The sequence below is a fragment of the Mauremys mutica genome, chromosome 4 (assembly GCF_020497125.1).
Source record: "Mauremys mutica isolate MM-2020 ecotype Southern chromosome 4, ASM2049712v1, whole genome shotgun sequence".
Lineage (NCBI taxonomy): Eukaryota > Metazoa > Chordata > Testudines > Geoemydidae > Mauremys > Mauremys mutica.
The window spans coordinates 10,042,328-10,057,722 of record NC_059075.1 but is presented as its reverse complement, the minus strand read 5'-3'; the positions used below and the strand labels follow the sequence as shown (position 1 = coordinate 10,057,722).

General features: G+C 42.4%; 1 protein-coding gene across 2 annotated transcripts in view; it reads left to right on the top strand.

Moving 5' to 3' along the window:
• Positions 1 to 15,395, top strand: part of DLGAP5 (DLG associated protein 5) — a 46,917-nt gene that overhangs the window by 26,897 nt on the left and 4,625 nt on the right. The window contains exons 8-15 of one of the 2 annotated variants that reach the window (XM_045014175.1): positions 1,390 to 1,691; positions 2,141 to 2,268; positions 2,362 to 2,485; positions 3,119 to 3,204; positions 4,468 to 4,628; positions 6,726 to 6,818; positions 9,379 to 9,601; positions 11,692 to 11,926. In XM_045014175.1, coding sequence (XP_044870110.1) covers positions 1,390 to 1,691; positions 2,141 to 2,268; positions 2,362 to 2,485; positions 3,119 to 3,204; positions 4,468 to 4,628; positions 6,726 to 6,818; positions 9,379 to 9,601; positions 11,692 to 11,926 — 1,352 coding nt within the window. The remainder of the gene's footprint in view (positions 1 to 1,389; positions 1,692 to 2,140; positions 2,269 to 2,361; positions 2,486 to 3,118; positions 3,205 to 4,467; positions 4,629 to 6,725; positions 6,819 to 9,378; positions 9,602 to 11,691; positions 11,927 to 15,395) is intronic. The other variant, XM_045014176.1, reaches the window with a different exon arrangement.

Sequence of the window (15,395 nt, the reverse complement as noted above, 5' to 3'; positions counted from 1 at the left end):
CATGCTCATACCTGAGTGGAATACACATCTTCACCCACGTCTTAAAGAACAACAGTTCCAGTACAGGTAAGTAACAGTCTTTCAGGACTCCAGTGCTATAATTTAGGATGAAAGCCTTCATTTTGTCTATAGCTTGGCTAATGTGCCTAGGTATTGGCACTACACTAACCCTGTAACATCACCAATATCTAGGCACAACGGGCAAGTTGAGGATGAAATGTAAGCCTCAAATTTAAAAAGCAAGGAAATTTAGTTAAAGTAAATAACATTTAGGGTGGATTAGATCTAAATTTAGTCTTCTAGAGCAGTGGTTCTCAACCTTTCCAAACTACTGTACCCCTTTCAGGAGTCTGATCTGTCTTGTGTACCCCAAGTTTCATCTCACTTAAACTACTTGTTTACAAAGTCAGACATAACACAGCACACTATCACTGAAAAATTGCTTGCTTTCTCATTTTTACCATATAATTATAAAATAAATCAATTGGAATATAAACATAGTACTTACTGTATATACTCGTTCATAAGCCGAATATTTTTGGTAAAAAGTGATGCATCAAAGTGCGGGGGTCGGCTTATAAACAGATCTACACCAAAATTTGATTATTTTAAACTCTATGGAATCATTTAATTGAATATCTAAAACATTGTCGTTTCGTTTACCTGGCATGTCTGCAGGCATGGAGCCCCTCAGCTCCCTGTGGCCGCGGTTTGCCGTTCCCAGCCAATAGAACTGCGGCCACTAGGAGCTGAGGGGCTCTGTGCCTGTGAACACTCTAGGTAAACACAACATCCAGGCCGCTAGCAGCTTACCCTAACGGGCCAGGAGCCAAAGTTTGCCAACCTCTGAAATACAGGGTCGGTTTACAGGGTCATAGAGTTTTTGCTATTTTTACCTATCCATCTTGGTCGGGGATCGGCTTATAAACGAATGGGCTAATAAACGAGTATATACGGTACATTTCAGTGTATAGTATATAGAGCAGTATAAACATTTCATTGTATGAAATTTTAGTTTGTATTGACTTCGCTAGTGCTTTGTATGTGGCCTATTGTAAAACTAGGCAAATTATGTAGATGAGTTGATGTACCTCTTGGAAGAACTCTGTGTACCCCCAGGGGTACACTTACTCCTGGTTGAGAACCACTTGATAGAATTTCTTTCCACAAATTATCTTGATTTATGGATGACTCCAACTACTAGTCACTTCTCTTAACATAAGTATTTGTTTCAAAAATCTGTTCTGTATTGTTATCTAATGAGTAAAGTCCTGTAGTACTTGCAGTAATATGGACTAAAGTTGAAATAGAAGTGACAATAACCTCAACTTTATTTCTACTATAAGAACTGGTTTAAATGTTTGCTTTGTCTACCTTGTGCTGTTACAGGCACATAAACATGAAGTGGAAGGAAATACTTGGATGGATCAACTAACTGAAGTCTCTGTCAGTAACTCTAAAAATCCAACATCAGAAGTTCATCAGGAAGATACCCTGCTAGAAAGGGAAAACATACCGGTGACTCATATTCCAGTTCCAGTGAGACAGAGAACACGTTCTTTTGCTCCTCAGAACTTTGTGTTTCAGCCCCTAGATGGTTTAACAACTTATAAAGTTACACCCATGACTCCTTCCAGGGCAAATGCGTTTTTGACACCCTGTCTCTCCTGGAGCCCTATGAAAATTGAAGCGTAAGAACTCCCTCTTCTAATGACTTTGCTTAACTTAGACCTTGTTGATGAAAAGGGATTCAAATTGCAATGGCAGTTCTGCTGTGGAAACCTGTCTAATATTAAACTGTACAGCATGTCAGTTGAAGGATATCTGACATTTAATGAAATGATTTCTGATCACTACCTACCAAGCCTATATTTGACTGTGTAGTGGCAAAGGAAACCATGGTCTATAATCATGTGCCTTTAGGAGTAGAGCTCTCTGCAGTCTCTTGATATGCTATGAAATACACACTTGTTGCTTTTTAGTAAAAATAGTTTGACTTCTCAAGACACACATGTTTAACATTTAGATTTGATTAACTGCACCTAAAAGTGCCTTGTTCCTGTAATGTAGTATATTATTGGCCATGTTAGCCAATTTTAAGGCATGCCAAGTAACGGTTTCTAACTTTTCTGTTCCTTAGTAATGTTTCTAAAGAAGAATCAAGAAAAGAGTGTTTGTTAAAAAATCAAGCTTCACCTGCTCAGGAAGGGACTGATAAAGGCTCTCAAGAACAGCAAATTGGTACAAATTCACTGAAAGTGAAGAATGGTATAGTATTGTGATTCACATTTCATGTAATCCTCTTCCTTGTTTGTCAAATAGAGAGTCCTGGTGATCAAATATCCTTCATATATTTTTCAGAATGTGCCTCAACCAAGACGCAAGATGCTATGCAGAGTTCACGTGAAACTAGTCCAGTGTCTGCAGATATCTCCGCAATTGAAACCAAAGCAGGAGAAACAGATCATGACGTACCTTATTTCAGGTTTGTGTTAAGATTAGCTTCTTACCTGGCAAACAAGACTTCAGAACGGAGTACTAAAAACTAGAATATCTATAAAACACAAACTCAATAAGTCACTTTAAACTCTAACAGCATAAATAGTAAGAGGTTTTCTTGGTAGCTGGATAATGTTTAATGTCATGTTTAACTCTCATACTGGCCTTTCCTAGAGTTCTTAAAGCCAGTGACAAACCATCTCTTAAATGTTAATTTGCAATAGATCAGTGTCTTCATCTTCCTATATGTACCAAGCAGATGTTAATTACTATTCTCTTTTTGTGCTTTGTTTGTATTATATACATATTGAATAAAAACAGAATTTAAAGTGATGAAGACTAATGCCTTCTTAACCCTAGGAGAGCGAGCGGAGACAGTTCCTCTTTTTATCAGCCTCCAAGACTGGCCGCTTAGAATATACCAGCAAGCTATAAAGCCTATCAAACCTCTCCTAGAGCAGAAAGAAGAAATGTTTCCCTCCTAGTAAGAGACTAAGAACACCAGCAGCTGCAAAAGTACTAATGGCAGTTAGGGAAGATCAGATTTTACTGTAAAATGTAACAGAGGTTGGGCATCTCACCTTTTCTTTTCTCTTTTCTCTTTCCTTTTCTTTTTTAGAAACGTTCTTGCCTCTGAGACTGAGAGGCTGATGTCACACTGTCTCCAGTGGGATGGAAAGTTTGAACTGGACATACCAGAGGATGGTAAGAGAACAAACATGTAGTAGGGAACGGAATGGGTTTTATCCCAACCCTATATTGTCTGATCACTGGGGGTGGGGGGAAAAGCATAATTGATTTTGATTGTATGGGCCAAATTGCATTGGTTGAGACACATGAAAAAACTGTATTGGGCAAATATCCAGAATATTTTTAAATGTTAGCATTAAAGCTCACATAGAATGTTAGAGTTTTAGGCCAGGAGGGACCACTGGGTAATCTAGTCTCACATCTTGTATAGCACAGGCCACCAACCCCACCTAGCACCCACACAGTAACCAACAACTGAAATGAGACCAGTCTTACAATCCACAGGACACTAGACTATTATGAGCCACAAGCAGAGACTAGAAGGGACTGAGGTGCATGAGTGACCGAGGCCCCCATGATGGCAGGAAAATGATTAAGTGAGGTATACCCAGATAATCCTGGCAAGTGACCTGCACCCACATACTGCAGAGGAAGGCAAAAAAAACCCAAGATCTCTGCCAATCTGACGTGGGGGGAAATTCCTTCCCAGCCTCACATGGTGATTAGTTATAGCATGATGATTTAAGCCAGAACCAGCAGACCTGAGAGAGAGTATGTGCTTGGTGTCACCTCAGAGCTCTGGCCACTCTGCAGCATCCCATCTCCAGCGATGGTCATCTTCTGATGCTTCAGAGGAAGGAGATAAATAAAAACCCGCCCAGAATAGCTGGAGGGTGGGGGGAATCCCTTCCTGCCCCCTTCTGGTGGCCAGCTGAAACCCTGAAGCATGAGATTTAGGATGCAGTTTGCTGACACTAACAAAGTAAATGGAGTTGTCCACCAAAAGAACTTGTCATTTTCAAACTTTGTCCTTTGTGTGACTTTCCCCCCCACCCCCAAAAAAAGCATGAAACATAGCCAAGCTATAGAATAGCTTTTAAACCAAATTTAAGACTTAACATAGAGTAACTGTTCTTGTTTGGGGAACATGAGTCCAATGCCATAGTCAGACCTCCTCTTTAAAGATCTCTGGAGGTTGTGTTACTTCTAAAAGTATCTAGCATGCCTAGAAGAGTTGCAAATACAGTGGTTGGCTGCTGCTCCATATGAGCTGTTTTGAAACATTGCTCTGGATGCAGTGAATCTGAAGTCAGGTTATACAGGAAGCGAATTCTGGCACTCTACACTATTAGACATAAATAGATTAAACCACAATAACGGTAAAATGAAATGTTCTTTTAATGTGTATCTTCAACTGTTAACTTTTTTTATCATCAGCAAAAGATCTCATTCGGACAACAGTTGGTCAAACGAGACTGCTCATAGCAGAGAGGTTTAAACAGTTTGAAGGACTGGTGGATAACTGTGAATTTAAACGGGGTGATAAGGAGACGACATGCACAGATCTGGATGGATTTTGGGATATGGTTAGTTTTCAGGTATGCACTTAATGTTAAACTACAACAAAACACAGAACCTCTACGAAATTCATGTGAAACTTCTTTCAATCCACTGTGTTCATTTTATGGAGGCTGCATTTGTAGATTTTCAGACCCTAATGTATTTTGTGTACACAAAGCAAAACTATAGGTGCTGGCTTAGTAGTCTAATGGTAACCTGTTCACTGTAACACAGCTGTGTGTGGTCACAGTGTTAGCGTACAGTTACCATTAGACTAGATCTTTTGAGAGAAGTGGGGAAGAGCATCTACAGATCCCCTTCCGTGTGTTTGAGAGCAGTAGTGAAATGCATTTGAGCCTGGGGGAAAATGAGCCTTTCCTAAACTGGAATTGATTAGTGCTTCTTGTGTCCTTTTTTAACCCAGCAAACTTGTAACTAGTCAAATCAAAAGGCAAAAATGTATTTAGCTTGCAATGACCACCCAAGGGAACTGGAGTTTGGATTCTGTCAGGGAAGTGGGTGGGTCTGCCACCTGGAAAGTCACAGGCACTTGAGAAGAAACCTTTGGCTAATGCAGCCAACTTTGTATATGCTGAAAGAATGGAATACACTACACACACCTATTTGGTTGATGGAAAGGCATCAGAAAACCTTTTACCTAGGAGGAAGCATAAGGGTGCTGTGGAGACAAACTTGGTGTAAAAAAAATCCCCAGCTCTGCCCAGTTCTCCCTCATTATTCAGTCACTTGCACATGCTGTGAGTGAGAGGAGAGCTGGTGGAATCAGATATACATTACCTCAGAGAACCAGTTCACCAGGGACAGACCAAGTGTTGTAACTCCAGATTGACAGAGGACAGCAAACTCCTTATCACATAAGCCAGGGAGATGGTACTATTGTAGTACAAGTTTGTGTCCGTAGCCTCAAGATGTCAAGAGCAGGGACCGAACAGGCTAGGAGAAGGAATCTAGGAAAGGAGGCAGAGATGTAGCAAATCTTGCAACAACTCTACACTAAAAATGTTTCCTGCCTAGCGATGAGTCTGCACTTCTGGGTGTTGCCATTGTAGGTACTGTTATACAATAATCTGTTCCACATAGCCTTAAGCCTAATGAGTTCTAAGAGAATTTCTTTGACACAACTTAATTTCTCACTTTTTATTTCTAATTCAGCATGTGAACAGTAGGCTGTAAGCAGACTACCTTAATTCTAGGTGCTGGATTTCCTGAAGGTGATCTGATGTTTTCTTTCATTGGATCGTCCAGTGTGATAAAGGCTGTTTTGAATAAACCGAAGTATCTTTGAATTTAGTGTGTGTCTATTTAGTGTTAGTCACATCAGCTATGTTAACAGGGAGACAGCAGTTCGTTTCTCCTATTAGAATCTGTTGGCAGTTCAGCCCGCTTCTATATTTAATTGGAAAAAGTACAGAAATGGGCAAAAAAATTATTAGGGGTATGGAACAGCTTCTATATGAGGAGAGATTTATAAGACTGGGACTTTTCAGCTTTGAAAAAGGACTAAGGGGAGGATATGATAGAGGGCTATAAAATCATGACTGGTGTGGATAAAATAAATAAGGAAGTATATTATGAGAAGGAGTAAATAACACTAACTAGGGGTAACCAAATGAAATGAATAGGCAACAGGTTCAAAGCAAACAAAAGGAAGTATTTTTTCACACAACACAGTCAACCTGTGGAACTCTTTGCCAGAGGATGTTGTGAAGACCAAGACTATAACAAGGTTTAAAAAAACCTAGATGAATTCATGGAGGATAGGTCCATCAGTGCTTATTAGCCAGGATGGGGAGGGATGGTGTCCCGGGCCTCTGTTCGCCAGAAGCTGGGAATGGCTGACAGGGGACGCATCACTTGATAGTTGCCTGTTCTGTTCATTCCCTCTGAAGCACCTGGCATTGGCCACTGTCAGAAGACAGGATACTGGGCTAGATGGACCTATGATCTGACCCAGTATAGCTGTTCTTATGTTCTTAATGCAAAGGTACCTAAATACACAAACCACCTGTTTTATGCTTAAAAGACATTTGATTCAAATAAGTTATGCAGCTGTAAATCTGTGTGTTTCGACCATAACCTAGTTCTCTAGCAGTCTTTTCTTGGATCTTCAACAGGTAGAAGATGTGAATAAAAAATTTGATAACCTGAGTAAACTTCAAGAGAATGGTTGGCAGCCAGTTAACATCCCAAGCAAAAGAGCCATCAAGGTATGTGCGACTCCTAAAAGTCTGCTCTAAGATTTTACATGTAACTGTTTTGAACAGTTCTAAATAGAATATTTGTAGTATAAGGCTACTATGCCTTCTGAAGCCCTGCTCATTCTGTTTTTTTCCTCTCTAAATAAAACTAGTAACATTAGAGAACTCCTTTCAAAAAACAGTCTTCACCCTTTCACCCCCACCCCCAATTAACTGGCAGTAGTGACCTATAGTTTAGCCTTTTCTGGCCCAAGGAATTGGGACTAGAAATTGAAATCTTAACTCTTGCACAGAGAATCACTGCAAAGGTATACCATCTCTTAAGGCTTGTCTACACTACAGTTATGTTGGTATAACTTATGTCGCTCAGAGGTGTGAGTCACACTCAGGTCTGTGTAATTTATGTCGCTCCAAAGTGCTGGTGTGGACAGCACTATGTCGGCAGGTGTTCCCGCCGACATGGCTACCCCCTCTCACTGGGGTAGTTTTATTATGCCAACAGGAGAGCTCTCTCCTATCGGCATAGTGTCTTCACTAGACGTGCTACCGCGGTGCAGCTGCATCAATGTAGCTGCACCACTGTAGCACTTCTAGTGTAGACTAGGCCTCAGAATTAAAGTAGGTAGAAAGCCTGTAATAAGGCAGTGGCTTCCTCAGGACCTGACAGGGAGGGACCATTACACTCCCCAGGGTGGGTACAGGCAAACTTGCCCCGCTCCCCTCACAGGAAGTGTAAGGGCAGGGCAGGAAGTATAAGAGGAGGGCCCTGCCTCTCAGCTGCAGGTGGACTGGGGAAGGAGGTGGATAACTCACCGAGAGCCACGCCCTGGGCAAGACCCAGGATTGGCCATGGAGTAGACCAATGCCCTACTGACCCAAGAGGCAAAAACCCCGCAGAGACATCAGAGGAAGCGCTGCAGGACAGAGCCTGGTGGCGATGGAGGAATGCTGACAGAGTTGGGTAGGAAATAGGTCAGGGAAACCAGATGTTGGTCCAGTCGTGCTGGCAGGGCACGAGGCAGTGTTTCCCTACTGACCCAGTTATGGGACTGTCTGCCACTGCTACAACCCTGAGCTGGCACCTGGTGGAGTAGGGTGGGCCTGGGTACCCCTACGCCCTGCCACTGCCCCACATCTAGGGCTGGCTACATATTGTACTCACCCTAGCCCAGAAGGCCTGCATCAGAGACTGCTGGGTGATTGCTTGCCTCAGCCAGGAGGGCGAGGGCCATAAACTATTGACTACTTTGTCCATACTCAAGTGCCAGAACCCAGACCTACTGCTGTTTGCCCCTGCCAGAAGGGGGTGCCACAGAGCCTGAGAGGGAAGGCAGCTACAAAGCCACAAAGTTCAAGTGTAGTAGCTAACATCTCAGTTGTGGTCTAGAGGAAGGACTCTTGTCAGTACAATATTAACTGTTTGCTTTTTCAGGTGAGGTCTTTGCAGTCATGCCAGTGGCAAAAGTAGGAAGCTATGGGTAACTTTGCTAAACCTGTGCTGTAAATGCTAAACTGTAATGAAGGGGAGTAAACGTAGGACAGTTCCACTATTGGGGTTAGAATACTTCTGATTTTTTGGGTATGAAACAGTCTGACACACTCCAAAAACATAACTCTTACAGTATTTAATACAGTCTGCCAAGTGGAAGGTAGGTCATTGCTGCCAGTGACTCATTGGACTAACAGTCAAGGCTGTGCGCGTTTCACAGTTTGGCTGCAGAATTATGCACCAGAATATAAGCTTCAACTTAAGAAATTGTTGGACCCTTGTGGTTAGGAAGAGAAACTTTACAGGTAGGCTAGTAGCATCCCATTTGCTTAAGTCCATGATGTCCTGCATCTCTATCTCCTGGCCACTAGGAGTCTCTGCAGCCCACTGCTTACAAGGTCATGAGCAAAAGAAACCCTGATTGCCATCAGCAAGGTGTTAGGAAAAGTTTTGAACTCTAGGCTTTTACTTCAACACTCCTTGCAAAGAAATTGCTCTGCTCTTTTTGTCCATTCCCAAAACCCTGAAATAGTTGGGATCTGAGTTACTACAGAGAATTCTTTCCGGGGTGCTGGCTGGTGAGTCTTGCCCACATGCTCAGGGTTTGACTGATCGCCATATTTGGGGTCGGGAAGGAATTTTCCTCCAGGGCAGATTGGCAGAGGCCCTGGAGGTTTTTCGCCTTCCTCTGCAGCATGGGGCACGGGTCACTTGCTGGAGGATTCTCTGCAGCTTGAGGTCTTCAAACCGCAATTTGGGGACTTCAGTAACTCGGACATAGGCTAGGGGTTTGTTATAGAAGTGGGTGGGTGAGATTCTGTGGCCTGCATTGTGCAGGTGGTCAGACTAGATGATCATAATGGTCCCTTCTGACCTTAAAGTCTATGAGTCTGAGTTGAATGACAGTACAAGAGATCAAGGACATGAACAGGGATGATCTTTCCAGCGATTAGATTCCCCATCGCCACCTTTGTATGGGCACTATTTACGGTGGCCAACAGCTCCAAAGATGTTCTTGTATAACTGCCTTTTGTGTCTCAGCTTTAAGATGTTATAGAGATTCTCTTTTACAACTTTCAGAAGAAAGCTGTCCCAAGTGGGATATCTAAGCCGAAACAGGGGGCTGCTGGAAGAACTGCTGCCCGAAACCGTATTGCTGCCATAAGAGCAGCCATGAAGGAGAAAATGAAGCAGGGAGAGACAGCAGCTGACTCCGCAGTCCAAGAGATGCCAAAAGAAGAAGAAAAAGTGGTGTTTGAGGCAGGATTTTTCAGAATTGAAAGTCCTCTAAAATCTTTTCCAGGTCGGTGAAATTCATTGCTATTACTGTGACCTGGAACTGCTGGGTGACTTCCTCCACCTGTGCTCCAGTTTGAACTTTGCTGATTATATTTGATGCTGTTGTATCACTTCAGTATCAGGAGAAATGATATTTCACCTCACTCAAAGTTCATTACACAAGGAACTGAAGGCAATTGTTTTGCGTGGATGAAGTTATTTGAATGAAATCACTCAATTGAGAGGCCTACTGAAGTAAATCAGGCAGTAATGTGACAATGGGTTGTATACAGTTTTCAGCACCTGGTCAACTACAAAGCTTTATTTTGAGTATTCTTGCTTTACTCACATGACTAAACGTCTAGATCTCTATAAATAGGTTCTGCCCTTTGTTACTGTGCTAGACACATAGTTAAGAGAGCAAAGGAGCACACAAGATCTTTCTTCTACTGCAATCTAATTATGAAATCATTTTTCTCACTAGCCCTTGTTCCCAGTTGGCTCTGAGCCATTAAGAGCAGTGTTCAGCTTCTTTTCTCTACCAACCTTCTAGGTGTTCAGTCTGATTCTAAGAGTGTGTTCTCAACTCCTGTTGTTCTTGGGTATAGCTTCTTCCCAAAACTAGCAGAATTCTTTTAATGCACATGTGACTAATACCTTGAGGTCTTTGAATTAAAAGGATTCGGCAACATTGGCTTTAAATGCCAAGATGGTGTCCACTAACAAATCTGAATCTATCAGATGAAACAAGGTGAGTGACAGAGTATCTTACTGGACCTACTTCTATTGGTGAGAAAGACAAACTGTCAGGGTTACACAGAGCTCCTCTTCACCTCTGGGACATGTACTCAGAGTCACAGGGAAATACAAGGTGGAACAGATTGTTTAGCAGCAAGGGACCATTCAAGATGAAGTGGCCCTTTAACACCTCTCCGGTCACAGGAGGGGAAAGCTGGGGCAGGGGATTAAGTTGGTTACAGATTGCTGTAATAAGGCAGAAATCCAGTGTCTGTTCAGTCCATGATTTTTAGTATCTAGCAAAGTTACAAATTTAAGCTCCCAGGCTTATCTTTTGATGGTATTGTGCAGGTTTCCTTTCAGGACGAGGACTGAGAGGTCAAATACAGTGATCACTTTTTGGAAAGTGTTCGCCCACGGATGATAGTGGTTTTGTCTTCTATCATTTTTCTGTGTGAGCTCATAAGAGAGAATGGTGATTGTTTCGTTTCACCCACATAGTAGTTGTTGGGGCATTTAGGGTTTGTCTACACTGCACTTGCGGCTGGCCTGTGTAGGCTGACTTGGGCTCAGGCTGTGGGGCTGTTCAGTTGTGGTGTAGATGTTCTGGCTCTGGCTGCAGCCTGAGCTCTGGGACCTTTCCACCCTGCAGGGTTGTAGAGCCCAAACGTGGATGTCTACGCTGCAGTTAAACAGCCCCACAGCCCAAGCACAAGTGTGTTGTGGGGGGGCGTTTATCATTGTAGCAGTGGAGATATTTCTACAGGTTTTGCATCTGTTCTTGCAGGGGTCTGGTGCTGCTTTGAGTTGTTCTGTTCTAGTCTGTGAGGGGCTTGCTTCTATCAGATGAAGCAGTTAAGACTATGAATGTGACAGTGTCCTTTTAAACCTTAAGGTTTAAAAATCTCCATTGTTAATGAAACCAGAGATAAAAGTTGAAATTAGTTAATACAAAAATTTATACAGTATAATTTGTGCTGTTTATACTTCAGTTGGTATGTATGGTAAAACTGACTTCAGTACTTTGTTCTTATTCCTACTCAGTTTCAGATTCTGAGTCTCCTGTATTAGCACAGCTGAAAACTGCAAGGGAATGTCAAAATCCAAGATGTTTACTAGAATACTTGAAAAATGTTTTCATATTTTTTAATTTAAACTGTTAGTGACCTATTCACACTTGTCGCCTTGTCCATATTCTATCTGGTAGAATTCACAAGAAACTATTCTTAACTTGCCATCTGAATAAACCGCTTAAGTTCAACAAATAGGAAAAAATAGCAAATTAGAAAGTGTTTCTAATCAGAATCTTGGTCACTGAATTTGTCTCCTCTTATAGAAACATCTCCCATCTAATGACACTTTAAACACATTTTTCAGCTTTGCCTTCCAAAACACCTGGCAGATCTTCCCAACGGATTTCTAAACAACTGACAACTCCAAGATCAGCCAGTAGAACTTTGCTCCAAAGCAGTCTTGCCATTCTCTGCAGCTCTGAGGACACTGTTGCAAAACAGACAACACCAGCAGCCAGTGGCTTTCATGTTCCACAAAATCCTAACAGGCTCCAGGCTCCTACTAGAAAAACTCTGTTTGGCAGCACACCTGAACAAAGGTAGACACTTGAATACAGCTTCATTCTAACTTCAGTTGCAGCAGAAGTTACTGTTTAACTTTGAAATGGGAATATAGACACCTCTCAGCACATACAGTTGTCAATATTCATGTTTGCTAAATCTTACCATTAATTCTGCTTGGGTAAAAGATGTCAAGTCCTTGTTTTCCTCCCTCCACTGACCTAAAGCGAATCTTAAGGCTTTGCATCTCAAATATAACTTCATTGTGCATAAGTATACATTTACTTTCTGTCCAGAAAATGAGTTGTGTAGTGAGTAGTGACAAGGACCCAACCATGATGGTAGGAGGGAGAACAGCACAATAAAGACAATGCATTTCAAGAAGGCAGACTTTAACAAACTCGGAGTTGGTAGGTAAAATCCCATGGGAAGCAAGTCTAAGGGGAAAACAATTGAAGACAGTTAGCAGTTTTTCAAAGACACATTAGTACGAGCATAAGAGCAAACTATCCCACTGCATAGGAAAGATGGAAAGTATGGCAAGAGACCATCCTAGCTTAACCAGGAGACCTTCAACGATCTAAAACTCAAAAAAGAGACCTACAAAAAATTGGAAACTCAGTCAAATTACAAAGGATGAATATAAACAAATAACACAAGTATGTAAGGACAAAATTAGAAAGGCCAAGGCACAATATGAGATCAAACTAGCTAGGGACATAAAAGGAAACCAGAAAACATTCTGCTGATACATTAGAAGCAAGAGGAAGACCAAGGACAGAGTAGGCCTGTTACTCAATGAGGGGGGAAAGACAATAACAGAAAATGTGGAAATGGCAGAGGTGCTTAATGACCTTTGTTTCAGTTTTCACCAAGAAGTTTGGTGGTGATTGGGCGTCTAACACAGTGAATGCCAGTGAAAATGAAGTAGGATCAGAGTCTGAAATAGGGAAAGAACAAGTCAAAAATTACTTAAACAAGTTAGATGTCTTCAAATCACCAGGACCTGATGAAATGCATCCTAGAATACTCAAGAAGCTGACTGGAGAGATCTCTGAGCCATTAGCAATTATCTTTGAAAAGTCATGGAAGATGGGAGACATTCCAGAAGACTGGAAAAGGGCAAATATAGTGCCCATCTAGAAAGAAAAATAAGGATAACCTGGGGAATTAGACCAGTCAGCTTAATTTTTGTACCTGGAAAGATAATGTTTGCAAATTGATTGCTTAATTATTTGCTCCATGTAGAAATTAATAAGGTGATAAATAACAGTCAGCATGGATTTGTCAAGAGCAAATTGTGTCAAAAGAACCTGATAGCTTTCTTTGACAGGGTAACAAGCCTTGTGGATAGGGGGGAAGTGGCAGATGTGGTATATCTTGACTTTAGTAAGGCTTCTGATACTATCTTGCATGACCTTCTCATAAACAAACTAGGGAAATACAATCTAGATGGAGCTACTATAAGGTGGGTGCATAACTGGTTGGAAAATTGTTCCCAGAAAGTAGTTCTCACTGGTTCGCAGTCATGCTGGAAGGGCATAACAAGTGGGGTCCCACAGGGATCGATTCTGGGTCCGGTTCTGTTCAATATCTTCATCAATAATTTAGATAATAGCATCTAGAGTACACTTATAAAGTTTGCTGACGATACCATGCTAGGAGGGGTTGCAAGTGGTTTGGAGGATAGGATTAATATTCAAAATGATCTGGACAAACTGGAGAAATGGTCTGAAGTAAATAGGATGAAATTCAATAATGTAAAGTACTCCACTTAGGAAGGAACAATCAGTTGCATACAAAATGGGAAATGACTGCCTAGGAAGGAGTACTGCAGAAATGGATCTGGGGGTCATAGTGGATCACAAGTTTAAATATGAGTCAGTGTAACACTGTTGCCAAAAAAAATAATAATAATAATAATATATCATTCTGGGATGTATTAGCAGGAGTATTGTAAGCAAGGCACGAGAAGTAATTCTTCCACGCTGATTAGGCCTCAACTGGAGTATTGTGTCCAGGTCTGGGCACCACATTTCAGGAAAGATGTGGACAAATTGGAGAAAGTCCAGAGAAGAGCAACAAGAATGATTAAAGATCTAGAAAACATGACCTATGAGGGAAGATTGAAAAAATTGGGTTTGTTTAGTCAAGAGAAGACTGAGGGGACATAACAGTTTTCAAGTATATAAAAGATTGTTACAAGGAGGACGGAGAAAAATTGTTGTTGTTAACCTCTGAGGATAGGACAAGAATTAATGGGCTTAAATTGTAGCAAGGGCAGTTTAGGTTGGACATTAGGAAAAACTTCCTAACTATAGAGTGGTTAAGCACTGGAATAAATTTCCTAGGGAGATTGTGGAATCTCCATCATTGGGGATTTTTAAGATCGGGTTAAACAAACACCTGTCAGGGATGGTCTAGATAATACTTAGTCCTTCCTTGAGTGCAGGTGACAGGACTACATGACCTCTCAAGGTCCCTTCCAGTTCTATGATTCTACGATAACTGCAGAACAAACTATGTAATGAGGTCAAGGTTGGCTATGCCAAAAGCTGAGAATGGTTAGAATGTTCAGGTTCTTCTTCGAGTGCTTGCTCATGTCTATTCCACAGTAGGTATGCGTGTGCGTCATGTGCACTGGTGCCGGAAGTTTTTCCGTTAGCAGTACCTGGCGGGGAGCACCACTGCAGCCCCTGGAGTGGTGCCTCTATATCACGCTATAAGGGAGCCACGCGCTCCCCCCACCTTCAGTTCCTTCTTGTCACCAGTGAAGGTGCGTTGGAACTTCTTGCTCCAGCTCTGCTGCAGCCTTTCTAGTTAATCTTAGTGGTACCTTTAGCTAGTTATTAGTAGAAAGTAGTTTTCAGTTGTTAGAGCGGGCCCAAGGCATGCCCCAGGCTCTAAGCCCTGCGACTCCTGTCGCCGTTCCATGCCAAGGAGTGAGCCGCATGCTGAGTGTCTCCGCTGCTTGGGCGAAACTCACGTGAGTGAACGCTGCAAGATCTGCAGGTCTTTTAAGGAGAGGGACATCAGACTTCGCGTTATCCTCATGGAATCCATGCTGGCTCCAACTCCAGTACGCTGATCGGACTCTGCGCCAGGCATCTCATCGTCAATGCGCAACAATGCCCCCTCCCCCAGCTGGCACCGCTCCCCTTCCAAGACGCAAAGGAAGAGTTCAACTACGCAGCAGCGCCAAGAGGAGGGAGAGGCTGGTCCTGTGTTGGACAGCCCTTGGTCCCCCCTGAGCTCGAAACCTCCGACTCGTGCTGAATGGAGTAGCCCGGCAGCATCGACATGCACCTCTACCTGATTCCCTTTTTAATGTACTGTCCCACTTAGTACTGGGCCAAGTGGCTTTACCCCTTTACCAGAAGTGGTCCCGATTTTCCAGGTGAGCGGGGAGTTTCCCCATCGTCTACTCCGCTCCAGCTTATCCTGGAGTACCTCCTGTCCCTTAGGACCCAAGGGCTGGCACCCGTCTCTGTCAGGGTACATTTGGCA